The sequence below is a fragment of the Colletotrichum fructicola genome, assembly GCF_000319635.2.
Source record: "Colletotrichum fructicola Nara gc5 chromosome Unknown KSG_Nara_v1_contig05, whole genome shotgun sequence".
Lineage (NCBI taxonomy): Eukaryota > Fungi > Ascomycota > Sordariomycetes > Glomerellales > Glomerellaceae > Colletotrichum > Colletotrichum fructicola.
Genome location: NW_027094055.1, coordinates 2,920,598 through 2,942,415, shown reverse-complemented (window position 1 = coordinate 2,942,415; position 21,818 = coordinate 2,920,598). Strand labels below are relative to the sequence as shown.

Here is a 21,818-nt window from a genome sequence, read left to right as displayed (position 1 = left end):
TCCAGCTAGCCCTTGGCAGTGGGACTCGGAGCAATGATATCATTCCACGCGTGAAGCGCTCGTGGGGAGCTAAGGAAAAGTAGCTCACATTTCGCACAGCTTGAATTTCCAGCTTCCCTTCCTTCCTCTTCATCGCTTCTCAGAGTACCATGTGAATATCCCAACGGCACCGGCGATGTTATCCAGCAGAGCGATGTTTCGCTCTGGCCGGGCAGCCAGACAGACATGGGTCCCTGCTCGGCCATTCGCTCGACCCCAGTTCCAGTTGCAGGGCTCGATCGTGCACACGACAAGGGCATGGGAGAGTACTTCGACGGGCGACGAGAAGTCTGGGCACATTTCAACCTCCCAGAGCGAGTCGATTCTCTTCTTGGACAGTAAGTTTTCCGACCCCCCATTGGGACACATTCACCGTCCTACTACGCTGCTGGTATTAGCATGGACTGTGGGATAATGGGCTGATCTCCGTTGCAGACCTCTTCCCCCTGAAACTCACTCACCTCCTTCGATCACAAGCCTGGCGGTCAGACAAAGATTTTGGAGACCTTCTGCAGCGCTTCGAGAGCTCGAGCTTTGGAGTCGGTGATCCAATCGGCTTGGTGAAGCGAGCTATACCCGACGACCTACCCATCAAGATCACAGAGATCCTGCCCCGGTTTAAAGACGGTGGAGTTTACGTCAAGTTCAGTCATGGATCAGATGTGCAGCCAAAAGATGTCGAGAGTGAGTAGAAGACTTGAATAGAAGCTCCTCTATTGGGACAAGTCTAACATGCCGACTAGACTCTCTCGCACGAACGCTAGAAAAGAACCCCATCCGCCCTTGGTTCAATCCCTTCCGCGGAGTTCGAGCTGGACTTGTAAGAGGTGTTCCCTGGCTTGAAGACCTCTTGCGGTTCCCAAAGAGCCGCATCAAGATCGAGTTCACTGGAAAAGATGCTGGCGGAGAAGCTGTCGAGCTTTCGCAAGAGGACATTTACAGCATATTCCGCAAATATGGCAAGATTGCAGAGATCACGTCCCAGCCTTCCGACTCCAAGGTCCTGCCCAAGTATGCGTACATCGACTTTTCACTCGTCCGCGACGCCATCATGGCCAGAAACTGTCTGCACGGCTACGTCGTCGGTGAAGCTCTCGGCGGAGGCAAAAACGGTACAAAACTTCGTCTGTCATATGAGCAAAAGGTCAAGCCACACAACATCTGGAACTGGCTCTCCAACCACCCCAGAATCGTCATTCCTGTTGTAGCTGCTCTCTTGGCCGCCATCACCGTCGCCGTCTTCGACCCCATCCGCGAGTTCTTCGTCAAGGCCCACATCCAACACTCTTTCCGGTTATCAGACAACAAATTCTACAAATGGGTCAAGAGCCAGACCTCCGACATCATCTCTTCCTTCGCACGCAAGAAGACCGACAAGGCTAGCTTCAACGCCGTTTGGCAGCATCGACGAGACCTGATTGAACAGATCCAAACCTGGTTGCTGGAAAGTTCCGACACTTTCGTTGTCGTCCAGGGTCCTCGAGGATCGGGCAAGAAGGAGCTTGTTATGGATCAAGCCCTCAAGGATCGTAAGAATGTTCTTGTTATTGACTGCAAACCCATCACCGAAGCCAGAGGCGAGAGCGGCACCATCAAGCGCCTCGCCAACGCGGTGGGATACAAGCCTGTCTTCGCGTTCCTCAATAGCATGAGCAGCATGATCGATCTCGCGGTCCAAAGCACTACTGGAGTCAAGGCCGGATTCTCTGAGACTCTCGAGTCGCAGGTAGTCAAGATCTTGCATACGACCGCGGAAGCTCTCAAGGAAGTCTCATTGGCTGGGCGCCACAAGGATGGCAAAGATGCCGATCTGTCCGAGGACGCTTGGCTGGAAGCACACCCCGATAAGCGCGCTGTGGTTGTCATCGACAACTTCCTGCACAAGAACGAATCCAGCATTGTATACGACAAGGTCGCTGAATGGGCTGCCATGATGGTTCAGAACAACGTCGCCCATGTCATCTTCTTGACGGACGATACGGCATACTCCAAGTCTCTGTCCAAAGCTATGCCAGACCGAGTTTTCCGCCACGCTGCTTTGGGTGATCTCTCTCCTGACGTCGCCAAGAAGTTCGTCATCAGCCGCCTGGAAGAGGACGAGCTCGAGAAGGTGCGGGAGCACTCGACCGAGGCACAGCAAGAAAAAGAAGGCAAAGTCCCAGTACAGGCAGAGGTGAAACCTGATCTTTCCGAGCTCGATGCTGCCATCGGTATCCTGGGCGGTCGACTCACCGACCTTGAGAACCTGGCTCGACGTCTGAAGGGCCGACAAAGCCCCCAAAAGGCCGTAGAGGACATCATCAACCAGAGCGCAACCGAAATCGTCAAGATGTACCTCTTGGGCGGCAAGGACTCTGTCGAGGGCAAGAAGTGGTCTACCGAGCAGGCGTGGTATCTTATCAAGGCTCTCGCCTCGCATGATGCTCTTCGCTACAACGAGGTCCTTCTCTCGGACACGTTCGGTTCGTCGACCACGCCTGGTGCTGCAAATGGAGAGTCCGCACTGGAGGGCCTTACCAACGCCGACCTAATCACCGTTGAGACCTACAACGGCCGCCCGCAGACCATCCGTCCTGGCAAGCCCATGTACCAGGCTGCCTTCAGCATGCTTCTCGAGGACCGCGTCCTCAGGGCCAAGATGGACCTTGCTCTCTTGAAGGAGCTGGCCAAGGTTGAGGCCAAGACCATTGAGAAGGCCGAGGGTGAGTTGGCCCTGTTGGGTAGCCTGCCGAAGCAGCCTTCTCAGACGGGCTCACGCGTATCCTACCTCCTCGACAAGATTGAGGGCAGCCAGGCCAAGATTACGCAGTTCGAAAAGGAGATTGCAGGCTTGAAGAAGGTGCTCAAGCACAACTACTAAACAACCTTACATCTGGCGGAGATACATAAGCAACTGAATTGACCCGACGGGCTGGGATTATAACAGAACCGGCGGTTGATACCCTCCTCAATTTCTTATCATAGTTTTGTAGAATTATGAATGGATTCTACTCATTAAGTGTGTTCATTTCCGATGCTGTTATTATCAGTGTCGTCCCTGTCACTGTCGTCCTCGTCTCCGAGGTAGTTTTGCTAATGTGGGCGGCTCGATCGTCTTGTAAAACCCACACCAGCGATGTGAGCTTCGACGATGTGCAGCCCGTCGTTCGATTTCTTGGCCGAGTAGATGCCGAAGGCAGGCGATGTTTCAAATCTCTTGCCTTGCTACCCGACTCACGTAAATATGGTCATAGTCGTGGTTCTTGGTAATCATATCCACATCAATAGAGGCCCAACTTCCATGCTCAGTCCAGACCCATGTCTCAGGACAGTCGATAATCCTCCACCATTAACTTAGGCTTCCTAGACAGGCTCCAGTGGTTAGTATTTGAGATGCTGGCGCTGGATAGTAGATACACGGCTTTTAAGAGCTGCTACCTACAGTCCATGGGCGTCATAGGCCTGGGTCGCTGGACTTCGGGGGTAATACTCAGATGAGAAGGAAGCAGCCTGGCAACTCCTTCCTTAAGGGGGCCGCGCCAGATGTTGCCGTGTGGTCCCCACAAAAGATTTCCTTCTAGAGAGGAAGAGTTGAGAGGTTTTCTGAGAATCACAACACTGTGAATCTTTCAAAATGAGCATTCTTGCTGGTGACCACTTTGGTGCTCCCTTCCTCCCCGTGCTCTCACCACCTCTTACGGACGACGAAGTCCGCGCTCTCAGTCAGTATTGTGCCTCTGTCGTGTGTTCCTTCGCTAACCATGCATAGTCGCCCAGGCCGCCGCCGACAACGCCGCAGAGGAGGCCGCCAAGAAGCTCGCTGAGAAGCCCGCCAAGATGAAGACCAAGAAGCGCGCCCACAAGGGCGCCTAGGTTTCTCCGGTGCCCTTCGGTCCAGAGCTACCACGTACGTTTGATCACCATCAGCTTGACTGCTCCTCTCATTCAACATGCGGTGTTCTTCGCCGTCCTCTTCCACGCCCCTTGCACGTCTTACATGTCCATACTGCTCGCAGCCTACATGCATCTCACAGTGTCAACGTAGTATGGATCGGGAACTGACGAGTCTGGACACTAGCACACCAAAAAGAACGAGATGCCCGGGACTGACGTAAGTCATTCACACAGATTGTTGGGAAACAAATATGGCGCTAATGTATGCGTAGCAACCCTGACATTGCCGAGGAGGACCCATCGTTGAATAATCACACGAACACCCAGGTATGTTTCTTCCAACACTGTCTGCGAGTGGTCCGCTAAGTCTTCTCATCCTCAGTGAACTCTACTTCATCAATCGACCTCGCAAAGTCATGGATCTGGGTTTCATCACTATATAGTGAATAAGATAGTAAATGGGAATGGTGTGCAAGGCAAAGCAGGGCTAGACAGGCAGCCGGCTCTTCCGAAGCTCAACACGACTTTTCTAAGGCAAGACAGGAACGATGTTGCCAAATGGGACTATCTTCGTGAATGGCGTGCCACTTTGAAAATTTCGATACCCAGGATTCATATGTGTTCGGCACGATCCGGGGTAAGTCGTTGTCAGTGATTGCGCACCAGGTCCGCCGACAGCGGAGCCCCCGCGAGGGGACGAGTACCGTCATAACTTGTCAGAATGAGAATCCGCTGAACCCTTGTCGACAAGGCTTTGGTTGGTGGGTTTCGGCGAAGTAGTTCTGTTAGTAATGATTGGGCCAATGCATACCCAGTGTGCAGGGGGTCAGCGGATTCTCATTCTGACAAGTTATGACGGTAGTTGGAGAAATTGGAACTGCGACGAACTGCAAGTGTCCCCCGCGGGGAGGTTGAGGGTCCAGTGGGGAGGCAAGGAAAACACTTCATTGGCTAGCTGCACTTCATTCCTACTTCCCTGAACCCAAGATGACACGACTCAGGACTCGATATCGACCGTCGACCGGGAAGTTGGCCGAGGACCAAGAAAGCCTGAGACGACACTGGTCATGGGACCGGCCAGGGCTTGTAGCAAGCACAAAAGTCCAGGCAGCGGCCAATGGAAGAGCCATCGAGGAAAGTGTCGGTTTGATGCCCCGAGAACTACAAGCTTTGCGGCGAAGAGACAAGCCTTTTAGAGGCTTGGCAGCCTCTCGGCATTTCTAGGCACTTTGCAGGCTCCTTCAATGGAACGTCTTGGCCATCTGCCGAACTCATCCTTGCGACAGCTTCTATGACGGATCACTGCGGTGAGTATCTCAAGGAGACGGCTTACGACGCACGAGAAATTTGGAGCTATGTCTGAAATCAGCGAGTGGCTATTTCCATCCATCTCCAATCCATTGAGCCGAAGCTCGACAACGGGTATAATAACGCATAATCTCTACTGCGTACCTAGAATATTCGCCCAGGTCGGCTTGCAGGTGGAGCCAGAAGAACCATGGATCTTCGTAAAGACCAATGGAAAGGGTATTGTCGAGAACCAGTGACGTCGTCATGCGGGCGTCAAATGAGAAGAGGAAGGTCAACCCCGGTCGTGCAAACTCGGTTTGCATTTAGACCCTCGTCCACGGCCATTCTCCGCTTCCAACTACCAGGAATGCTAGAAAATCAGCTTTCCATCAAAATCGGGATGCGACGAGAGGCGCGTTACCACAGCCGGGATAAAATATCGTCAGTCTTGGCTGGATCTAGGAGATCTCTTGTATGTCTTGGCTTCGATATTTCCCCGAAGCCATCTAGCTGAGTAGTCAAATGTTCCGCAGAATGAACAATTCACACCCCAGAAACGCCTCTGGCAATCGACCACAGTCGTAGAGCTTTTCTGCAAACATGGTACGATTGGCACCTGTTCATCCTGGGACCGCCATTCCCCTAACCGCATGCGCTTGCCAGGGCAATGACAGCCGCCGTGACACCGCATCAGCTGGCTGAGTTTTCCGGGGGACATTGTACTTCTGACGGTACTTGTCTTATTGGCTCCCCGTTTTGATTAGTGTCCAGAGTTTGGCCAGGGATTCCTGCAATGCACGACACGGACGTGGTCTGTAACGTCTGTCTGTGAGTGGGTATGTAAGGTGCTAGAGCCGGAGCGTGCTCGTCCTGGGGAAGTCTGGGGAAACGGTTAAGCGGAAGAGGACGAGACCAACATCAGCATAACGGTCAGAACCATTCGGACGGCTATCCTTATTTATGCCTTGGGCTATTTCATGAGGAATCACTTTGCTTTGAATTCGTGCTAAATTATCTACAGCTGATATCACTGTATGCTCATCTTCTTTGGGAGGAACGATAACAAAGACATGGGCGCCGGCTTGCAGGCGAGGTCTACGAACGGTCGATGTCTTTGGGATCTATCCAACTTACGCACCTCGGTGGAGCATTGTTACATTGTATCAACGACACCAACATCGTATGAGGTCGACAGTAGCTAGACCCGTGTATTCGCTCTCGCAAGTAGTCTAGCTGTGGAAAACAACTGTACCGACAGACTCTGGTGAAAGCAGTTCTCGGCACTTGAGCGGTCTAAGCAGTCTATCATCCGAAGGAAGAGACCAGCTCCCTGTCACCAACCCCAGCGGACCCATCTGGGAATGCTTGGTGTTCCCAATGGCGCCCCAATAGGCTGCCAATGGATTTGCGGGGGAAGGTGGTTGCGCCGGTCTCATACCCAGCGACGTGGGATGAATGTCTGTGCCATCTACATATAGTAAGGAGTGCCCATCCCATTTCCATCTTGTATTGAATTTGAGTGGTTGCACAGTCCCCTACATCTCGAGCGCGACTGCTTTGGCGAGTGTTACGTTCACTTGGTTAAGCAAGAGATCGGAATAATCATTCCGTAGGCACTGGCGACTGCCACTCACACCGATCCTCGAGATACTGAGTAGTTGGATATACTCATCTCGTCGCAATAATGGCGGATGAGAAACGCGCTGGCGGAGCCGACCCGTAAGAGAATCTCATCCTTCACAAAATTCATTGACTAACAAGACTAGATCGGCCGGCGTCGAGGTGTCGAACATTGAAAAGGCCCGCCGAGGGTCCCAAGCAACCGTAGACCTGAACGACAACAAAGAAGCCAAGTCTGTACCTTTGAAGGAATCCCTCTCCAGTATATACCTTACTGACCTCCGCTCAGGATCAAGAACCCTCTGCTCGGAATCAACCGTAGCGAGCTCCTCCGCGATGTCGAACACTTCGCCCGCGACAAAGGTCTCGACGAGTACCTCCCCATGCTTAAAAAGGGCGCTTTGGTCGCCCAAGACCCCACCGGCTACGAAGAGATAGACGGCACCGAGGCTCTCGAACCGGACGAGATCCAAGTGTTGCGCGACGAGGTTCTGCACAAGTGGCGCATTCCCAAGATTCTCTACCTCACTATTATCACCTGCTCCATCGGCGCTGCTGTACAGGGTTGGGATCAGACGGGAAGTAACGGCGCCAACCTGTCTTTTCCCACAGTGTTTGGCATTGGATCAAACTCGCATCATGATACTCTTCTTGTAAGAAACAATGTTAAAATGGAGTACAGGCGAAGGACTGACGTGGGGTCTAGGTTGGTCTAGTCAACTCAGCGCCATACATCGGTAAGACTCAAAGACGACGTTGAACGTTAACGATTTTAAAATTGACACTTCCAGGCTCGGCGTTCATCGGCTGCTGGCTCTCCGATCCATTGAACAACTGGGTCGGTCGTCGCGGAACAATCTTCTTCGCCGCCAACTTTTGCATTTGGGTATGTAGCCAACTCCCCATTTCCGCCACAACAAACTGACAATACAAGCCTGTAATTGGAGCTGCATTTTCTCAGACATGGGAACAGCTTTTGGCTTGTCGTCTTCTTCTCGGTATCGGTATGGGCGCAAAGGCCAGCACCGTCCCCATCTTCGCTGCCGAGAACTCGCCTGGTATGCCATAAAACGGCCTCTAGACAACAAATCAAGGCTAATTTAATAGCACCTATTCGAGGAGCCCTCGTAATGAGCTGGCAAATGTGGACAGCCTTCGGGATCCTGGCTGGAACGGCGGCTAATTTAGCTGTTGGTAAAGTGGGAGATATAGCATGGCGGTTGCAACTTGGCTCTGCCTTCATCCCTGCTGTCCCACTTGCTCTGCTCATATACGCATGCCCTGAATCTCCCCGTTGGTATATCAAGAAGAATCAGTACGCAAACGCGATGAAATCACTGCTTCGGTTGCGGAACCACCCGATCCAGGCGGCTCGGGACATATACTACATTCATATCCAACTTCAGGTCGAGGCCGAGATCATTGGACGATCCAACTATGCCAAGCGATTTGTTGAGCTGTTTACAATTCCCCGTGTCAGGCGGTGAGTTACGAAGCTCTTCTAAAGTTGAAGAATGAAAAAGAAACTGACATGGTTGATGTAGAGCCACGTTGGCTTCGTTCACCGTCATGATTGCCCAGCAGATGTGTGGTATGTAACACTCTTCGTCTGATAGAAACATGAAACTGATAAAAGAACAGGAATAAACATCATTGCCTTCTACTCGTCGACAATCTTCAAGGAGGCGGGCACATCCGAGTTCAACGCCCTCCTCGCCTCGTTCGGCTTTGGCATGGTCAACTTCCTCTTCGCCTGGCCTGCCATCTGGACCATCGACACCTTTGGCCGTCGCAGTCTCTTGCTAGGGACATTTCCCATGATGGCGTGGACGTTGCTGGCGGCTGGTCTCTGTACCCTTATCCCTGGCACCGGTGGTGTTCACTTGGGGCTTGTGGCTCTCTTCGTATACCTCTTCGCCGGTAGGTCCACCAGCATCATCTTGAGAACCAAGGACTAACATGATAACCAGCTTTCTACTCTCCTGGCGAGGGCCCGGTTCCTTTCACGTACTCCTCGGAAATTTTCCCTTTGTCGCATCGTGAAGTCGGCATGGCGTGGGCCGTGGCAACATGCCTCTTCTGGGCCGCCGTGCTCTCGATTTCCTTTCCAATCATGTTAGCAGACCTCGGCGTCCTCGGCTCTTTCTGCTTTTATGCCGGGCTGAATGTGATTGCATTCGTCATGATTGTAAACCTTCTCCTCCTGCAAGCTGAGCAACCAACTGACATACCACCAGTTCTTCTGGGTCCCCGAAACCAAGCAGAGAACGCTCGAAGAGCTCGACTACGTCTTCGCGGTCCCGACAAAGCTCTTCATGCGGTACCAGGTCACCAAGGCCCTGCCGTACTGGTTCAAGCGCTGGGTTCTCTGGCAGCGCGACGCCACCCTCGAGCCGCTGTACAAGTTCGACCTTACGCACGAGGACCACCACGCCGCCGCCGACGACGACGACAAGGCGCAGGTCGAGATGCGGGACAAGAAGCACGACACCTCGTAAGTTTGGTTGTGTCTCGTAAACACGGAATATACAATGCGTACGTCACTTTGGAATCGTCATGTCATTGCAACCGGAAGAGCTTCCCGATCGGATGTACCGGGGGGAGGGATAGCGGGGAGATACCAATTGAGGTTGAGAGAGATGGATGTGGTAAAGAGCGTGTATAGTATGTACACGCCGCGTAGCTACGTAATCGTCGTCGAGTTTACCGTGCCATGTGGATCGCGACCGAAAAGTAGGGGTTCATTGATTGCTGGCAGTGCCGTGCCGTGTTGTCCCCCGGACCTCGCCCACAACCCGTTCGTTAATCAACGGAAACATCACAACGGTACAGTATCTCCGATTACACCGCCGATGATGGATGCTACCTCACCTTTGGTTTTTTTTCGCCCCTTCGTAAAGAATGACTTGCATTTCAGCTGCCCCTCTCATCTTCACGAATCGTGGGCCTCAACCATGTTTGAAAGAATGTGGTGTTCATCCCATGGGGACAGACAGAACCCAACCCGCCGCCACCCAGGCAGGGCCCGCTTCACGATTCCTTCGCGCACATGTCTCTTGACGAATCTGCATCAGGGGTCGTGAAAAAGTCTCAGTGATCATCCGAGCCGGCGCGAGACGGCGGCTCTTAGGGGACGGGGCTTTCACCGCGCCGGGGCGGGGGCGTTGCGTCAATTGACGCACGTAGGTCCCGCGTTTTCCTCACGCCCCCCCTCCTTCCTTCCGAAGCGCGGGATCGGTCGACGGCCGCCGTCGCGTGGGCACAATAGGGGGGTTTGAGAGCAACACCCAGAGAATTCCGCACTTGGACACGAGGATAACGGCAGCTAAGCTTCTAAGGGGGTGGATGGGCAGACACGCAGGCAATAGAAGGAGGGAAGAAAGTTTTTGAGGGCGTTCCCGTGTTGCCGCGAACTGTGCCAAATCGAGATTCCTGCTCGCCTCGTGTTGAGTCTAGCGCCGAATCCCCCATCCAGCAATGCCAGTTTGAGGCGGTCGATTGTTAATGATATTCACTCTCGGGCTGCCGATCTGATCAGCGGCTCTCTCTTCCCAGGTTCGGCTCCGGTAGCAGATTGTCGAGCATGTGAGACGTGGCACTCTGTTGCAGGGTTGGAGAATCCCATTATATGGACACAATGACAAAATCAAGAGTCACAGCGGGAGGGGGAACGCTTTGCGCGGGAGGAAGCAGCAGAAGAAGAGATGACAAGTTTGTGCGTTGTGCGGGATTGAGATGTGAGAGTTCTCCCCCCCTCCTGTTTGTGGCTTAGTGCCTGAGACTGAGAACATTCTGATGCACCTGCAAATCTCTAGCGCTTGCTTTTTTCGTCAGGTACCCGCGGTGGTAAGGCGCGGTCTGAGATGTGTCTCTGATGATCAGTCGGGTCTGGCAACCGTTCTTGGTGAAGCTGAGGGAAGCAGTTGTGTCATTGGTCGCCACTGGCGCGAACCGTAATGAAGCCAACGTCGGGCTAGAGAGACGCCGTTGGAGGCGCCGGCTGCTGGGCTGCCGTGTGCCGCGGGAACGGGGGGGAGGGCAGGAGGCTGGCACCGACGACGGCTTTGGGTTAGGACGGGTTCGTTGGCTTAGCTGCTAGGTCCCGAATCAGGGGCTCTGCTCTCTACGAGACTACGGATAGTACGAGAAGAAGAAAAAGGCGCCGAGGGAGGCGAGTGACAGGCCACCGGGTCCGAAAGACGCGGCGGCGACGACGGCGCGTTCTTTTTTTGGAGACGCGAGTGGCCAATTATTTGTTATTGTGAGAAAACCTTGTGAGCCGCAATGTCGGAAACAGAGGGGATATCGATTAATTGCTTAATTCGATGGATGCAGGATTGAGTGGCCTGTTGAAGGCTGAAGCAGGCAATCGAGGAAAGCAAGCAAGCAAGCAGGGGCCATGGAGCAGTCCAGACGGTCCAGACTTGAAAGCGCGGTGCAGCCAGCTCCTGCGACAGTCTGTCTCTCTCCTGTCCTTGTAGGGCTCCGCTCGGCCGCAGGGGGCGGGGATGGGGCTTGGAGAAGGAAGAATTTGGGAGATTCTCGGGAGATGGAAGATGGCGAGATGGGCAGACGAGAAACGGCGGAGGGCAAGACTGTGGGACAGTGGGCGGGCGGGTGGCTTGATGCTAACGGCATATGAAGCGGCGGGCGGAAACGAAACAGAGACGACGGCTTGTGGGCAGGTTTGGAGTTGTGTCGTGTGTGGTCACTAGTGAAGGGTGAAGTGTCAAGAAGAAGGTTGGTCCGGCATAGGGCCAAATTTGGGAAGACGGGGTCGGCATTATTGTCGAAGACGGGCTGGACCGGCGACGGTATGCCAGGAAGCAGGCGGAGGACCTTAGGACTCCAGGAAGAGAGGGCTGGAGGGCCCGGAGGAGACGTGAAGGCGTGGAAGGGTACCGTGGACAGTGGATGAGCGACCGTGCCAAGAAATGTGGACAAATCGTCTCCAGATGGGGAGAGGAAATCGGTTCCAAGAGGTCGGAAGGGCTGGATGTGGGCGACATCATCATGCGCCAGATGGATGATGCCTCCAGATGCTGTCAACGACAAACATGCCACTGCAAGGTCGCGACATATGTCCACCGCCCACTGCCACGACTGCCATGACTGCCGAAGGCGGCGGACGTGAACAATCTTGGAAGCAAAAAAAACTCTAGCCTCAAGGGCGCTCTCTCTCCATTCCTCCAAGGCTCGTATTCCACCCGGCTACCTAGCAGAAGTGGAGCGGGAATATGTTCTGGTGAGAGTTGGCAACTTGGACTCGGGGCTGGTACGTGCTTGGTGCGATTTATTCCTGGATCGAGGAAAAGAGTTGGCCAGATCTGAGTGAAAATGATACGAAGGGCACGCTCACTGCCCTGTGTTGGGAATGATCCACGCAAGGAAAAAGGGAAAGGTTAAGCTTCTAACACTCCGCTGCGGTGGGCACACGGTGGAGGTGATAGTCGTCTATTGGAAGGCGGCGCGAGGCGACTCGTCATCACTCGCAGAGGATACCGCCATTGGAGGCCACTGAATACCACTGGATACCACTGGATACCACTGGATACCAGTGAATGCCACTGGGATACCTTACTGCGGTAGCGGGCCAAACCAGGGCAAATGCACCAACTTGCGTTCCCTGAGGGCTGAGTGGTCAGCGGATTGCAGAGGACTGGGGGCCCCGTACGCGCTACGACTCAAAGTAGGAACGATGCGGCTGTACGAGCAAGGGGCCACCGAGGGACAGAGTCAAGGAAGGCAAGGAACGCGCAGAGAAGCTGGGAACCTGGAGGCCGAGGGTCCCTCTCAATTCAATTGCAACTGGAGTCGGGAAGGGCTCCGGCTCTCAGCTCACTCCAAAACTGGACATGGGGCCTTCAGACTGCCGGCAGCAGACGTCTGGTCCCTGGAACATATGTGGTGATATTAAGGAACAAGAAACGACTGATGGAGGCGTGCATGGAGACATGGGTTACACGCTCTCTACGCCGCCGACTCATTAAACAAGACTATGCTAAAAGCCCGTCCTGTTTCGCGTCCACATGCCAGAGTTGCAATCTTCATCTTGTGCCTAGGAATTACACAGTAAAAGACTCCAGACTGATAAATGAGGGCGGCACCTAATCGCCGAAAAAGTGTAACATCTTCCCCGTCCCGGTCTCCAGAGGGAAAGCCAAGCTTCTTCTGAGGATTGCGTTCATGCAGCGTCTGATGTGCGGGAGCTCTGTCAGCCCAGGTAATGGAGGCGGACGGTAGAGAAAGCCGCGGCAGCTAATTACTGCGTAACTGGCTGTCAGGGTGTGTGTGTGCTCCAACTTTGCTATCAGAGTTGCCAAAGTTCGGATTGTTGGGTGGTGTCAAGTGGCGGCCTATGCCGTAACACCACCACCACCACCAACCTTGAGCAGCATGCAATCGAAAGGTATGCAACCGCAACGCGTCTTCCCACCTTGTCGGGCAGGCGGCACTGCACGGTTCTCGAGAGATCAAATGTCAACAATCTCGAGGGGCCTACCAATGGCATCCCATTCCTGGCCTTGGTCCTTGATAATTACCTTACCTACTTCATGTGCAGTGAGCAGGCGAATGGCAGGCAGAGCAAGACCAAGAGTTGGATCGGGGAGCACGGCATCTCGAGGCCCACCTGAAGAAAAAGGTACGTTCGCTGAGCTGAGGTACGTACCCCAGAGAGCCCCACAGACCGTCCACCCAGAATCGGGGACGCCAGTATCGGCACCGGCCAATCCCAGCATTCGTCCCGGGGCTTCTGAAACTCGTCTGTCAGTGGCTTGCCCCCTGCATCAAAGCTGCCAACCCGCCTTGCAGGCCTTGCAGCACCGAGCCTGCCATTTCTGGTCAATTTCTGCTCCCACGCTGGGTCCCTGGCAGTCGTCGTTGTCGCTAAAATTCCCAGTCCCGCAGACACAGGTACGTACCTACCGTGTGTGAGTGTATCCGTACCGCCCAGGTCTTCTCCTCGTGCTCGTAGAACCAGGACCTGGAAGACTGCCTGCAGAGTGGAAGGAGGGAAAGGGAAAAAAAAAAAAAAAAAAAAAAAAAAAAAAAGTTCAGGGGTCTGCCAAGCTGCACACGCTCCAAGCCTCCGTCCCTCCACTAACGCGCTCTAGCGGCGGCGGCCCCTTTCGTCCTGTCTTGCGCTGAGATCGTCAACCAACCTTACCGTCATTCTTTTCCTCTCGCTCGCCTTCGCTTAAACCCTGAAATGCTTCCCCTCCTCACGTTCTTTTGAACTCGACCACTCCTTGCTCCGACCTCTTTTCTCTCTCCTCTCGATCTACTCTACCTCTCCTCACCAATCCTCCCTCCCCCCATACGATACCCTTTTCCTTGTAATTACTTTCGCTTTGGGGAATTGGGCTTGTTGTTACCGTATACGAAAGGGCTACACTGACGCCTCCCCTACCACCTGAACACGCGCCGACCTCGTGCGTGTAGAACCAAACTCGATCGTTTGTCTGGTTCAAACGGCCTTTTCCACTTTCCCGAGTCCTACGAAGTCCCAATTGTTTTACTATCAACCAGACGGATTCGATATCCAGTCACCATATGCGTTAATACACAGCATCTGTACAACCCAGTGGACCGTTCGACGTCCACCGATTTACGTTATACACTGAGCATTCCTACTGCTCCCTCGGTCCGGACATCACCTATTTCATCCACCTCCTCCCAAGGTCGGCATGCCAGGACCCCTCTCTCCCCGGCATTCTGGGTTTCTACCTATCGGCGGCACACAATCCAACGACATGCCTGAAACTGAGATTCCCTTGACTAACGTCAAGAGCGCCACCTCTACGGGTGCGCGCAAGCCCACCATGAACGCCAACAGCAACGAAGACGCTGGTTCACCAAACGAGAAGCATGGCCTTTTCCACCGCAACAACAAGGGCGGTCGCCGCAAGAAGAAGGCCGAGCTGGGCCGCCACGGAACTGGCGATTCTGCGGATATCAAGGTCAACGCCATGGGCAGACTGTACAACAAGATCACCAACGCCTCTGTCGTCTCGCGGTACCTGATTTACATCATCCCAATCTGCCTTCTTCTCGCCGTCCCTCTGATTGTTCTCCCCCTTACCGGTCATGGCAGCGACCTCAAACAGGGTGGAGAGAACGGCCCCCCTCTTTTCAAGGTCTTCCTCTGGATTGAGATCGCCTGGCTTACACTCTGGGCTGGCAAGGTTGTCGCCTGGATTCTCCCTCATGCCTTCATGTTTCTCTGCGGTGTTGTTAGCTCTGGTGTGCGCAAGTATGCCACCGTCCTTTCCAACTTGCAGATCGCTCTCGCCCTATTCTTCTGGGCTCTTGCCTCTTGGGTTTCTTTCCAGAAGCTGTTCAACGCCACTGCCGACGATGCTGTTTCATGGGTTGTGACCATGTACCGTATTCTTGGTGCTACCATGGTCTCATCAGCGGTTTACCTGGGCGAGAAGGCTATTGTTCAACTTATCGGTATCTCTTACCACCAGCGATCCTTCGCACTCCGCATCAAGGAGTCCAAGCGTGAGGTCCGCCTGCTTGGTCTGCTCTACGACGCCTCGCGAACACTTTTCCCTATGTACTGCCCCGAGTTCGAGGAGGAGGATTACATTATCAACGATAGTCTCGACTTGATCTTGGCCAAGGCCGCAAAGGGTGTCAAGGGCGCCGGTTCTGCTACGCCTCTGCGACTTGTCGGTGACATTGGTCGCATGGGTGACAAGATTACGGGTGTCTTTGGAAACATTGCTTCTGAAATCACCGGCAAGCAGGTCTTCAACCCCAACTCCGCTCACTCCATCGTCATTGAGGCTCTCGAGAAGACCAAGCCCTCTGAGGCTCTTGCCCGCCGTATCTGGATGTCTTTCGTCGTCGAAGGAAAGGACTCGCTGTACCCCGAAGATTTCCAGGAAGTGCTTGGACCTGCCTACTCCGAAGAGGCCGAGGAGTCTTTCGAGATGATTGACAACGACCAGAATGGCGATATCAGCTTGGAAGAGATGACGCGCAAGGTCGTCGAGATCGGCAAAGAACGCAAGGCTATTACCGAGGGAATGAAGGACATTGGTCAGGCACTCCGCGTGTTCGATAAGGTCCTCATGTTTGTTGTCCTCCTGATCGTCGTCTTCATCTTCCTTGCTTGGTTCCAGTCCAGCTTCTTGACTGTAAGTATACCCTGCACACTGTGACTTCGGGCACAGCTAACGTTTCCAGACCGTCGCTACTGCCGGAACCGCGCTCCTGTCTCTTTCTTTCGTCTTCGCCGTTACCACCCAGGAATTCCTCGGTTCCTGCATCTTTCTCTTCGTCAAGCACCCCTACGACGTCGGTGACAGAGTTGATATTGTCGGCTCCGAGAAGCAGCAACTCATCGTCGACAAGATCTCCCTTCTCTACACTGTCTTCACCCGCATCGATAAGATGCAGGTGGTGCAGGTGCCCAACATTCAGCTCAACAACCTCTGGATTGAGAACGTTTCCCGTTCCAAGGCCATGAAGGAGGTTATTGACCTCAACATTTCCTACGACACTACTTTCGAGGACCTCGAGCTTCTACGCCTCGAAATGGAGAACTTCGTCCGTCACGCCGACAACTCCCGCGACTTCCAGCAAGACATTGCCATTGGTGTCTATGGAGTCGGTGACTTGGACAAGATGCAGCTCAAGATCGCCATCAAGCACAAGTCTAACTGGCACAACGACGCCGTTCGTGCTACTCGCCGCTCCAAGTTCATGTGCGCTCTCGCTCTCGCCCTCAAGAAGATTCCCATCTATGCTCCCGGTGGTGGCAGCGAAGCTCTCGGTGCTGCTGGCAACCCGTCGTACTCTGTCGCTGTTTCTGATGATTTTGCGGCGGCGGCTCGCGACAAGGCTGCAAAGGACAAGGAGGCTGCTCGCATGGTTCCCTCGGCCGCTGCGGATGGTAACGACGCCGTTGACTCGAAGGTGGAGAAGCAAGCCATGAACGAGTTCAACACGCGCGACATCTTGGCTGAGGACGAGTGGGGATACAGGGTGGGCGACGACGATACTCTGTCGGGATCTAAGGACCGTAAGTCGGAAGACCGCCGTCGTTCCAACGATATCGAGCGCGTCCGCAGCCAGCTGCTGCAGAGAGGCAGCACCAAGGGTGGCGGCGGCCGTCGCAAGCCCGGTGAAGCCATCCCCTCATCCCCCATAGGCGAGGGACCTAGCATGTACCTCACCAAGACCACCTCGCGCAACAACCGCGCCTACGACGAGGAGGCCGAGACTGGCGTGACCGGAACCTACAACTCCCAGTACTACGGCGCCCCGTCTCAAGGCTACTACGCCGGCCAATCTTTGTCCCCTACGTCAGCAACCGCCATGGAACCGCACCCCCTCCAGAGCGCTCCCCCATCAGGCCAGCGCCCCAGAGGACGAAGCGTCTCCAACAGTCAACAAGCCGCCCAGGGAACCTCCCAACAGACCACGCAGAAGAAGCAGTAGTGGTAGCGGGGATATAGAACCAAAAAAAAAAAAAATGAAGTAAAATGGAGAAAATGGAAAAGATGATGGAGAGAATAATACCAAGCCGGCCAGATGCATCGACACTGGCGGCGCCCTTTTCTTAACGTGGGCATTGAGACTGGCTCCCCGTGCCTAATGAATTTCCTTAAACTCACATGGGGGGAACAGATAGATTACGAATAGAGTATGATGACATGTCGTCCGCAGTTAAATACTATTCTTGAGAGATCACTTGAGACTTTTTCCATATTCATGGTGAAGTGAGATATGTATGAGGATAAGTAGCACTACCCAAATACATCACAGCTTAGCAGACGTGCTCAGGCTCGCCTACAACCTCGGGAGCCCCCAGGTCCGTCTTCAATACGCGCCCAAACAGCTCCAGCAACACCTCGAAGCACACCTTGGTGATGGCCGGGTCGTAGCGGCCCTTGCTCAGCTCATCACGGATGAAGGCGTGCTGGGCCCAGGCGAACTCGTAGAAGGAGGTGGTGACGCCAGCCTCGCGCAGCTTGGCGCGGATGAGGTCGCGGCCCTCGGCGGGGACGTGGGTGTCCTTGACGCCGAAGATCATGGCGACCTCGGCGTGCGCGAGGGTCGGCAGCAGGTCGAGGGTGTGCGTGCTGCCCTCCGGGGCGGTCGCGGAGGTGTTCTTGGCCGAGTGAGGGCCGAGGGTGCGGGAGTGGATGTCGGTTGCGAAGTAGGAGACGCAGGCGGTTATGCGAGGGTCCAGCTGGTGGGTGTGTTAGGGGCATGATGAAGGGAGGGGGGTTTGGGAGCTTACGGAGGCGCGGACGGCGAGGTGGCCGCCGAGGCACATGCCCGTGCTGCCGATGAGGCCGGTGCAGGTGGGCAGGCCGAGGAGGACGTCGACTGTTCTGCGGGAGTCTTCATCGTAGGACTCGAGGGTCTGGAGAGTGAGATTAGGGGTAAGCCAAAGGAGGGAACAATATGGGTCAAAGATGGGAGTTCTCACCTTCTCGACCTTCCAGGCGTTGCCCGCGTCAGTGCCTGGCACGTCGTAGGCCAGGGGCTCGGGACCGGTGAATTCGTGGTACGATGACGGGGCCGCGACGATGTAGCCTTGTCCGGAGATCTGGCGAGCGAAGCGGGCGACGGGGCCGGTCACTGTTTTGACTCAACTTAGCAAGTTGACATTCTTCATCATGATGGATGCTTGAGTGGAGAGAAGGAACATGATGCAAGCAAGATGTTCGGTTAGGATCCCGGTGTAGATCGGTGAAGATCGGTGAGTGGGGTTGACAGTGGTGTGGAGGGGTTGTGCGGGGTGCTTCTTCGACCCCGCCGGAGGGGGATGATGCGGACCTTGGTAAATCTCGGAAAAGAGGCAGACGCCGGGGAATTTGCTGGTAAAATTGTCAATTGAGATGCTCTGAGGCAGCGTCAGAATGGCTTATACTCACGCGTTGGGGTAACCGGGGATCGAGGGGTGGAAGAGAAAGATTCCTGTGAGTCGTTAGCATCCGTGATTTCGGAGACAAGATCTGAGAGTCGAAGGGGACATACTCATGGTCCCATCCTTGCCGTCCGCCTTGGTCGGCACATCGACGTGAGACTCCTTGATGAGCATATTGAAATGACACTTCTAAAGCTACGCGGGCATAGGGCGACTCGGAGAAGGTGGTGAACTGGAGGTTTGTTGTAGTTGAGCGGTTTCCATCTCATTGGTTGACGCGCTGGAGCTCTCTCTGTGGGGACTTAGTAAGCTATCCTGTGAGAGGCTTCTACTAACAACATTCACTTATAATCCTCGTCAGTGGTGATTTGGTCTCTTGAGGTGATTCTTTAGACAATTTGCAGCGTGAGAATCGTTTCAGACCATCTCCTCCATCTTGCTCTGGTATGTGATCGTCAAAACCTCAAAGTAGGCCTTATGAGAGGGCTACGGAGGACGAGGCCAGAGTTTGGGGACCAGCGACGAGGGAGGGCGACGAGCGGCACTATGACAGAGACAAACCAGAATCAAAAAAGGCGAAAGTAGCTACCTGCTCAGACATTACTTCTCTGCTCAAAATATGCACTCTAACTTCTAGTCTGCTGTGGGTACCTGCTCACATTGGATCAAACCATCTGTTTCCTTCTCCACTTCCACTTCCCCTTCCATGTCCTGCCATTGAACTGACTTCTTGCTGCGACTTCCCCCTCTTCTAATAGCTGAGGGAGGACTAGGGCTTTTCGCCAAAACGAGATGAGCCTTGTAACGATGCTCCATCCTGAAGAGGACTAGGAGAGGAACTGGGTGGTGTAAACGGGTGTTTAGAACTGTCTATACCGATAGAAGAGAGATATTCGTCGTAAAGAGCCTTGGGGCTAAAAGACGGCTCAGCTGGGCGGCGTGGAATCTGCTCAGGTTGAGGCTGTTGGTTTCGCGGGGGCTGGGAATTAGACAACGAACACTGTAAGCTTGCGGAAGACTCTTCCGAACTGAGCGCCTCAAGCTTCTCCTCAAGAAGTCTGTTTCTCTTCTCGAGAGCTTCGTTTCTCTCTTCGAGAGATTTGATGTGCTGTTCGAGAAACTCGTTCCTCCCTTGAAGATGTCTAGTATACTCCTCAAGAGACGAACTACTGTCTTCGAAAGACTCGTCATCACTCTCTTCACAAATCTTGTGCCGATCCTCGAGCTCCGCCCGGCCCTCATCTTTCATCATACGCCAGTACGAGAGGACCTTGGGGATAATCACCTTGCGCATCGCCTTCTTCCTCATCTCCTGAGGCTCCTGCGCCTCGATAACGTCCAGCGTATCGAATGTGGAGTACTTTGCATACTTATGCGGCCACTCTTTCCCCTGTAAGCCCGCTTCAACATCGCGCGCCTCAAACAATGGGCCAAACACGTCCTCGCTGAGCATCCAATCGTCAAACATCTCATTCAAGTCTTCCCCAGGACGGTCCTCGGGAGCAGGAGGCCACCATCCCACGTAGTCCTCAAGTGGCATCACGCTGCAACCCTGCTTGGGATGAATTGGGTACGGGAGCTTCTCGAGACAGTGTGTTCTCCCGTAGAAATGTGAATCGACGGTCTTGCGCCAGATCTGGGTTGAGGTGTGATCGAGGAGAACCACGCGGAGCTCGTCCAGGTCGGTGTTGTTGGTGCCGTCCCGCAGAGTCATGAAGACGTTTTCCGGGCTGGCTTCGTGGTGTTGGACGCCGTGGTGCATGCCGACAACGACACCGTGGAGCATCTTCTTGATGACAAGCGCTCGAGTTGATTCGTCCATCCAGACGTTGGTCCAGGTGTTGTCGACCCGTTGAAAGCCCGCCAGCTTGCCAAAGTAGCCCTCATCCTCCTCACTACGATAAGACAGCTCATCGATGGAGTAGCCGTGAATGTACTCAAGGAGCAACACACAGACGTATCTATTCACCTGGATACCCTCATCGTCAAATCCGTCGTCAATCTCCATGACCCAAGTGCCGTAGAACTGCGGCATAACGTGCGGGTATCCAGTCTTGCCCAGGCTGCGATAGTACGTATAGGCAGCGTGCTCGCAGCACACTCGCCCGTCAGCCGCTTCTTCAATCTGTTTAACTCCCACGGAATCGCTCGAGGCGTATTCCACATCGACCGCCTTGCCGACGAGGTTCCAGGTGATGGGCTGGCCAGATCCGACTGGGTGGTAGAGGGATTGCTGCTCACTTGCCGGACGCTCGTCTATCGGGGCCTTCACGATGCTCAGACCAAAGATTTGAGACTTTTGATTCATGCTGATGCGAATGTGCTCATCGATCCGCACCCTGGCTTTGGTGTTGGTGAAGTCCTTCGTGGGGTCAAAACCCCGGATGCTGCCGACGATCTCGTCTGCCGGAAGGCGTCGGCGTCGGTACACTTCCGTGCCATGAGGCTCATCGGGCTTGTATGGGAATAAGTTGAACTCCTTCCCAACTGCATAATCATCGGTAGGCCTGATGAAATCTTCGTGGGGGTCCATGATCTCGCCGGGGTCCATGATGGCATTGTGGGCGGAAAAGAAGGCAGGACGACGGCAGACAACTGAGGGTTGATGATGGAAATGACGGATATGAGTATCTGGATTCAGTTAGAGTTATAAGACCAAGCTCGTGGGACGATCGGGGATCGTGGTGTTTTCTGGCGGGCACCTTGTTGTCAAACTATCGTAAAGCCAGCGGAATCCACAGAATCAGCCCTCAAGAGGGGAAATACCCAAATGATTGGAGCAAACCGTAATCTTGATGCAGGTATCATATAATTACCTGCTACGTGAAAATTAGAAACAACAAATTAGGTCTTCTCGGTTCAGGACGTCGCTGCAAGTTTGTTGAACCCCGTGTAATAGTTTTGGCTCCAACACTGCAAGTCGATATTGCTCCGCGAATCCCAAAAAATCGTTTAGCCCCAATACAGGCACCGATGTCCAAAGACTCGAGCCAAAACGAAGTCAAAGTGATCCAAGAACACGTCATATTCGGTGATATGCCTATTACTCCAGACTTCCAGCCGGTCCCATATCAAGATTTCCCCACGCCGGCTTGAATGCTTT

General features: G+C 54.1%; 5 protein-coding genes across 5 annotated transcripts; 3 read left to right on the top strand and 2 right to left on the bottom strand.

Moving 5' to 3' along the window:
* Positions 1-193: 193 nt before the first annotated feature.
* Positions 194-2,899, top strand: YME2 (Mitochondrial escape protein 2; the record flags this gene model as incomplete). Its single annotated transcript, XM_032025374.1, has 3 exons — positions 194-377; positions 475-723; positions 783-2,899. The coding sequence occupies 3 exons, from the start codon at positions 194-196 to the stop codon at positions 2,897-2,899; spliced, it is 2,550 nt and encodes an 849-aa protein (XP_031877990.1).
* Positions 2,900-6,886: 3,987 nt separating this feature from the next.
* On the top strand, positions 6,887-9,320 carry yfiG (putative metabolite transport protein YfiG; the record flags this gene model as incomplete). The annotated part of the gene is made up of 11 exons (XM_032025376.1): positions 6,887-6,921; positions 6,969-7,055; positions 7,112-7,475; positions 7,529-7,559; positions 7,614-7,708; positions 7,757-7,880; positions 7,930-8,305; positions 8,367-8,413; positions 8,464-8,742; positions 8,793-9,010; positions 9,060-9,320. 11 exons carry the CDS (start codon positions 6,887-6,889, stop codon positions 9,318-9,320), a joined length of 1,917 nt encoding a protein of 638 aa, XP_031877988.1.
* A 5,256-nt stretch (positions 9,321-14,576) lies between these two features.
* On the top strand, positions 14,577-17,277 carry msy1-0 (Mechanosensitive ion channel protein Msy1; the record flags this gene model as incomplete). The annotated part of the gene is made up of 2 exons (XM_032025378.1): positions 14,577-15,971; positions 16,021-17,277. 2 exons carry the CDS (start codon positions 14,577-14,579, stop codon positions 17,275-17,277), a joined length of 2,652 nt encoding a protein of 883 aa, XP_031878058.1.
* Positions 17,278-17,605: 328 nt separating this feature from the next.
* Positions 17,606-18,889, bottom strand: YDL086W (putative carboxymethylenebutenolidase; the record flags this gene model as incomplete). Its single annotated transcript, XM_032025379.1, has 6 exons — positions 17,606-18,031; positions 18,083-18,208; positions 18,275-18,426; positions 18,625-18,665; positions 18,723-18,765; positions 18,826-18,889. The coding sequence occupies 6 exons, from the start codon at positions 18,887-18,889 to the stop codon at positions 17,606-17,608; spliced, it is 852 nt and encodes a 283-aa protein (XP_031878074.1).
* Positions 18,890-19,484: 595 nt separating this feature from the next.
* On the bottom strand, positions 19,485-21,266 carry CGGC5_v009510 (uncharacterized protein; the record flags this gene model as incomplete). The annotated part of the gene is made up of 1 exon (XM_032025381.1): positions 19,485-21,266. The coding sequence occupies one exon, from the start codon at positions 21,264-21,266 to the stop codon at positions 19,485-19,487; it is 1,782 nt and encodes a 593-aa protein (XP_031878000.1).
* Positions 21,267-21,818: the final 552 nt, after the last annotated feature.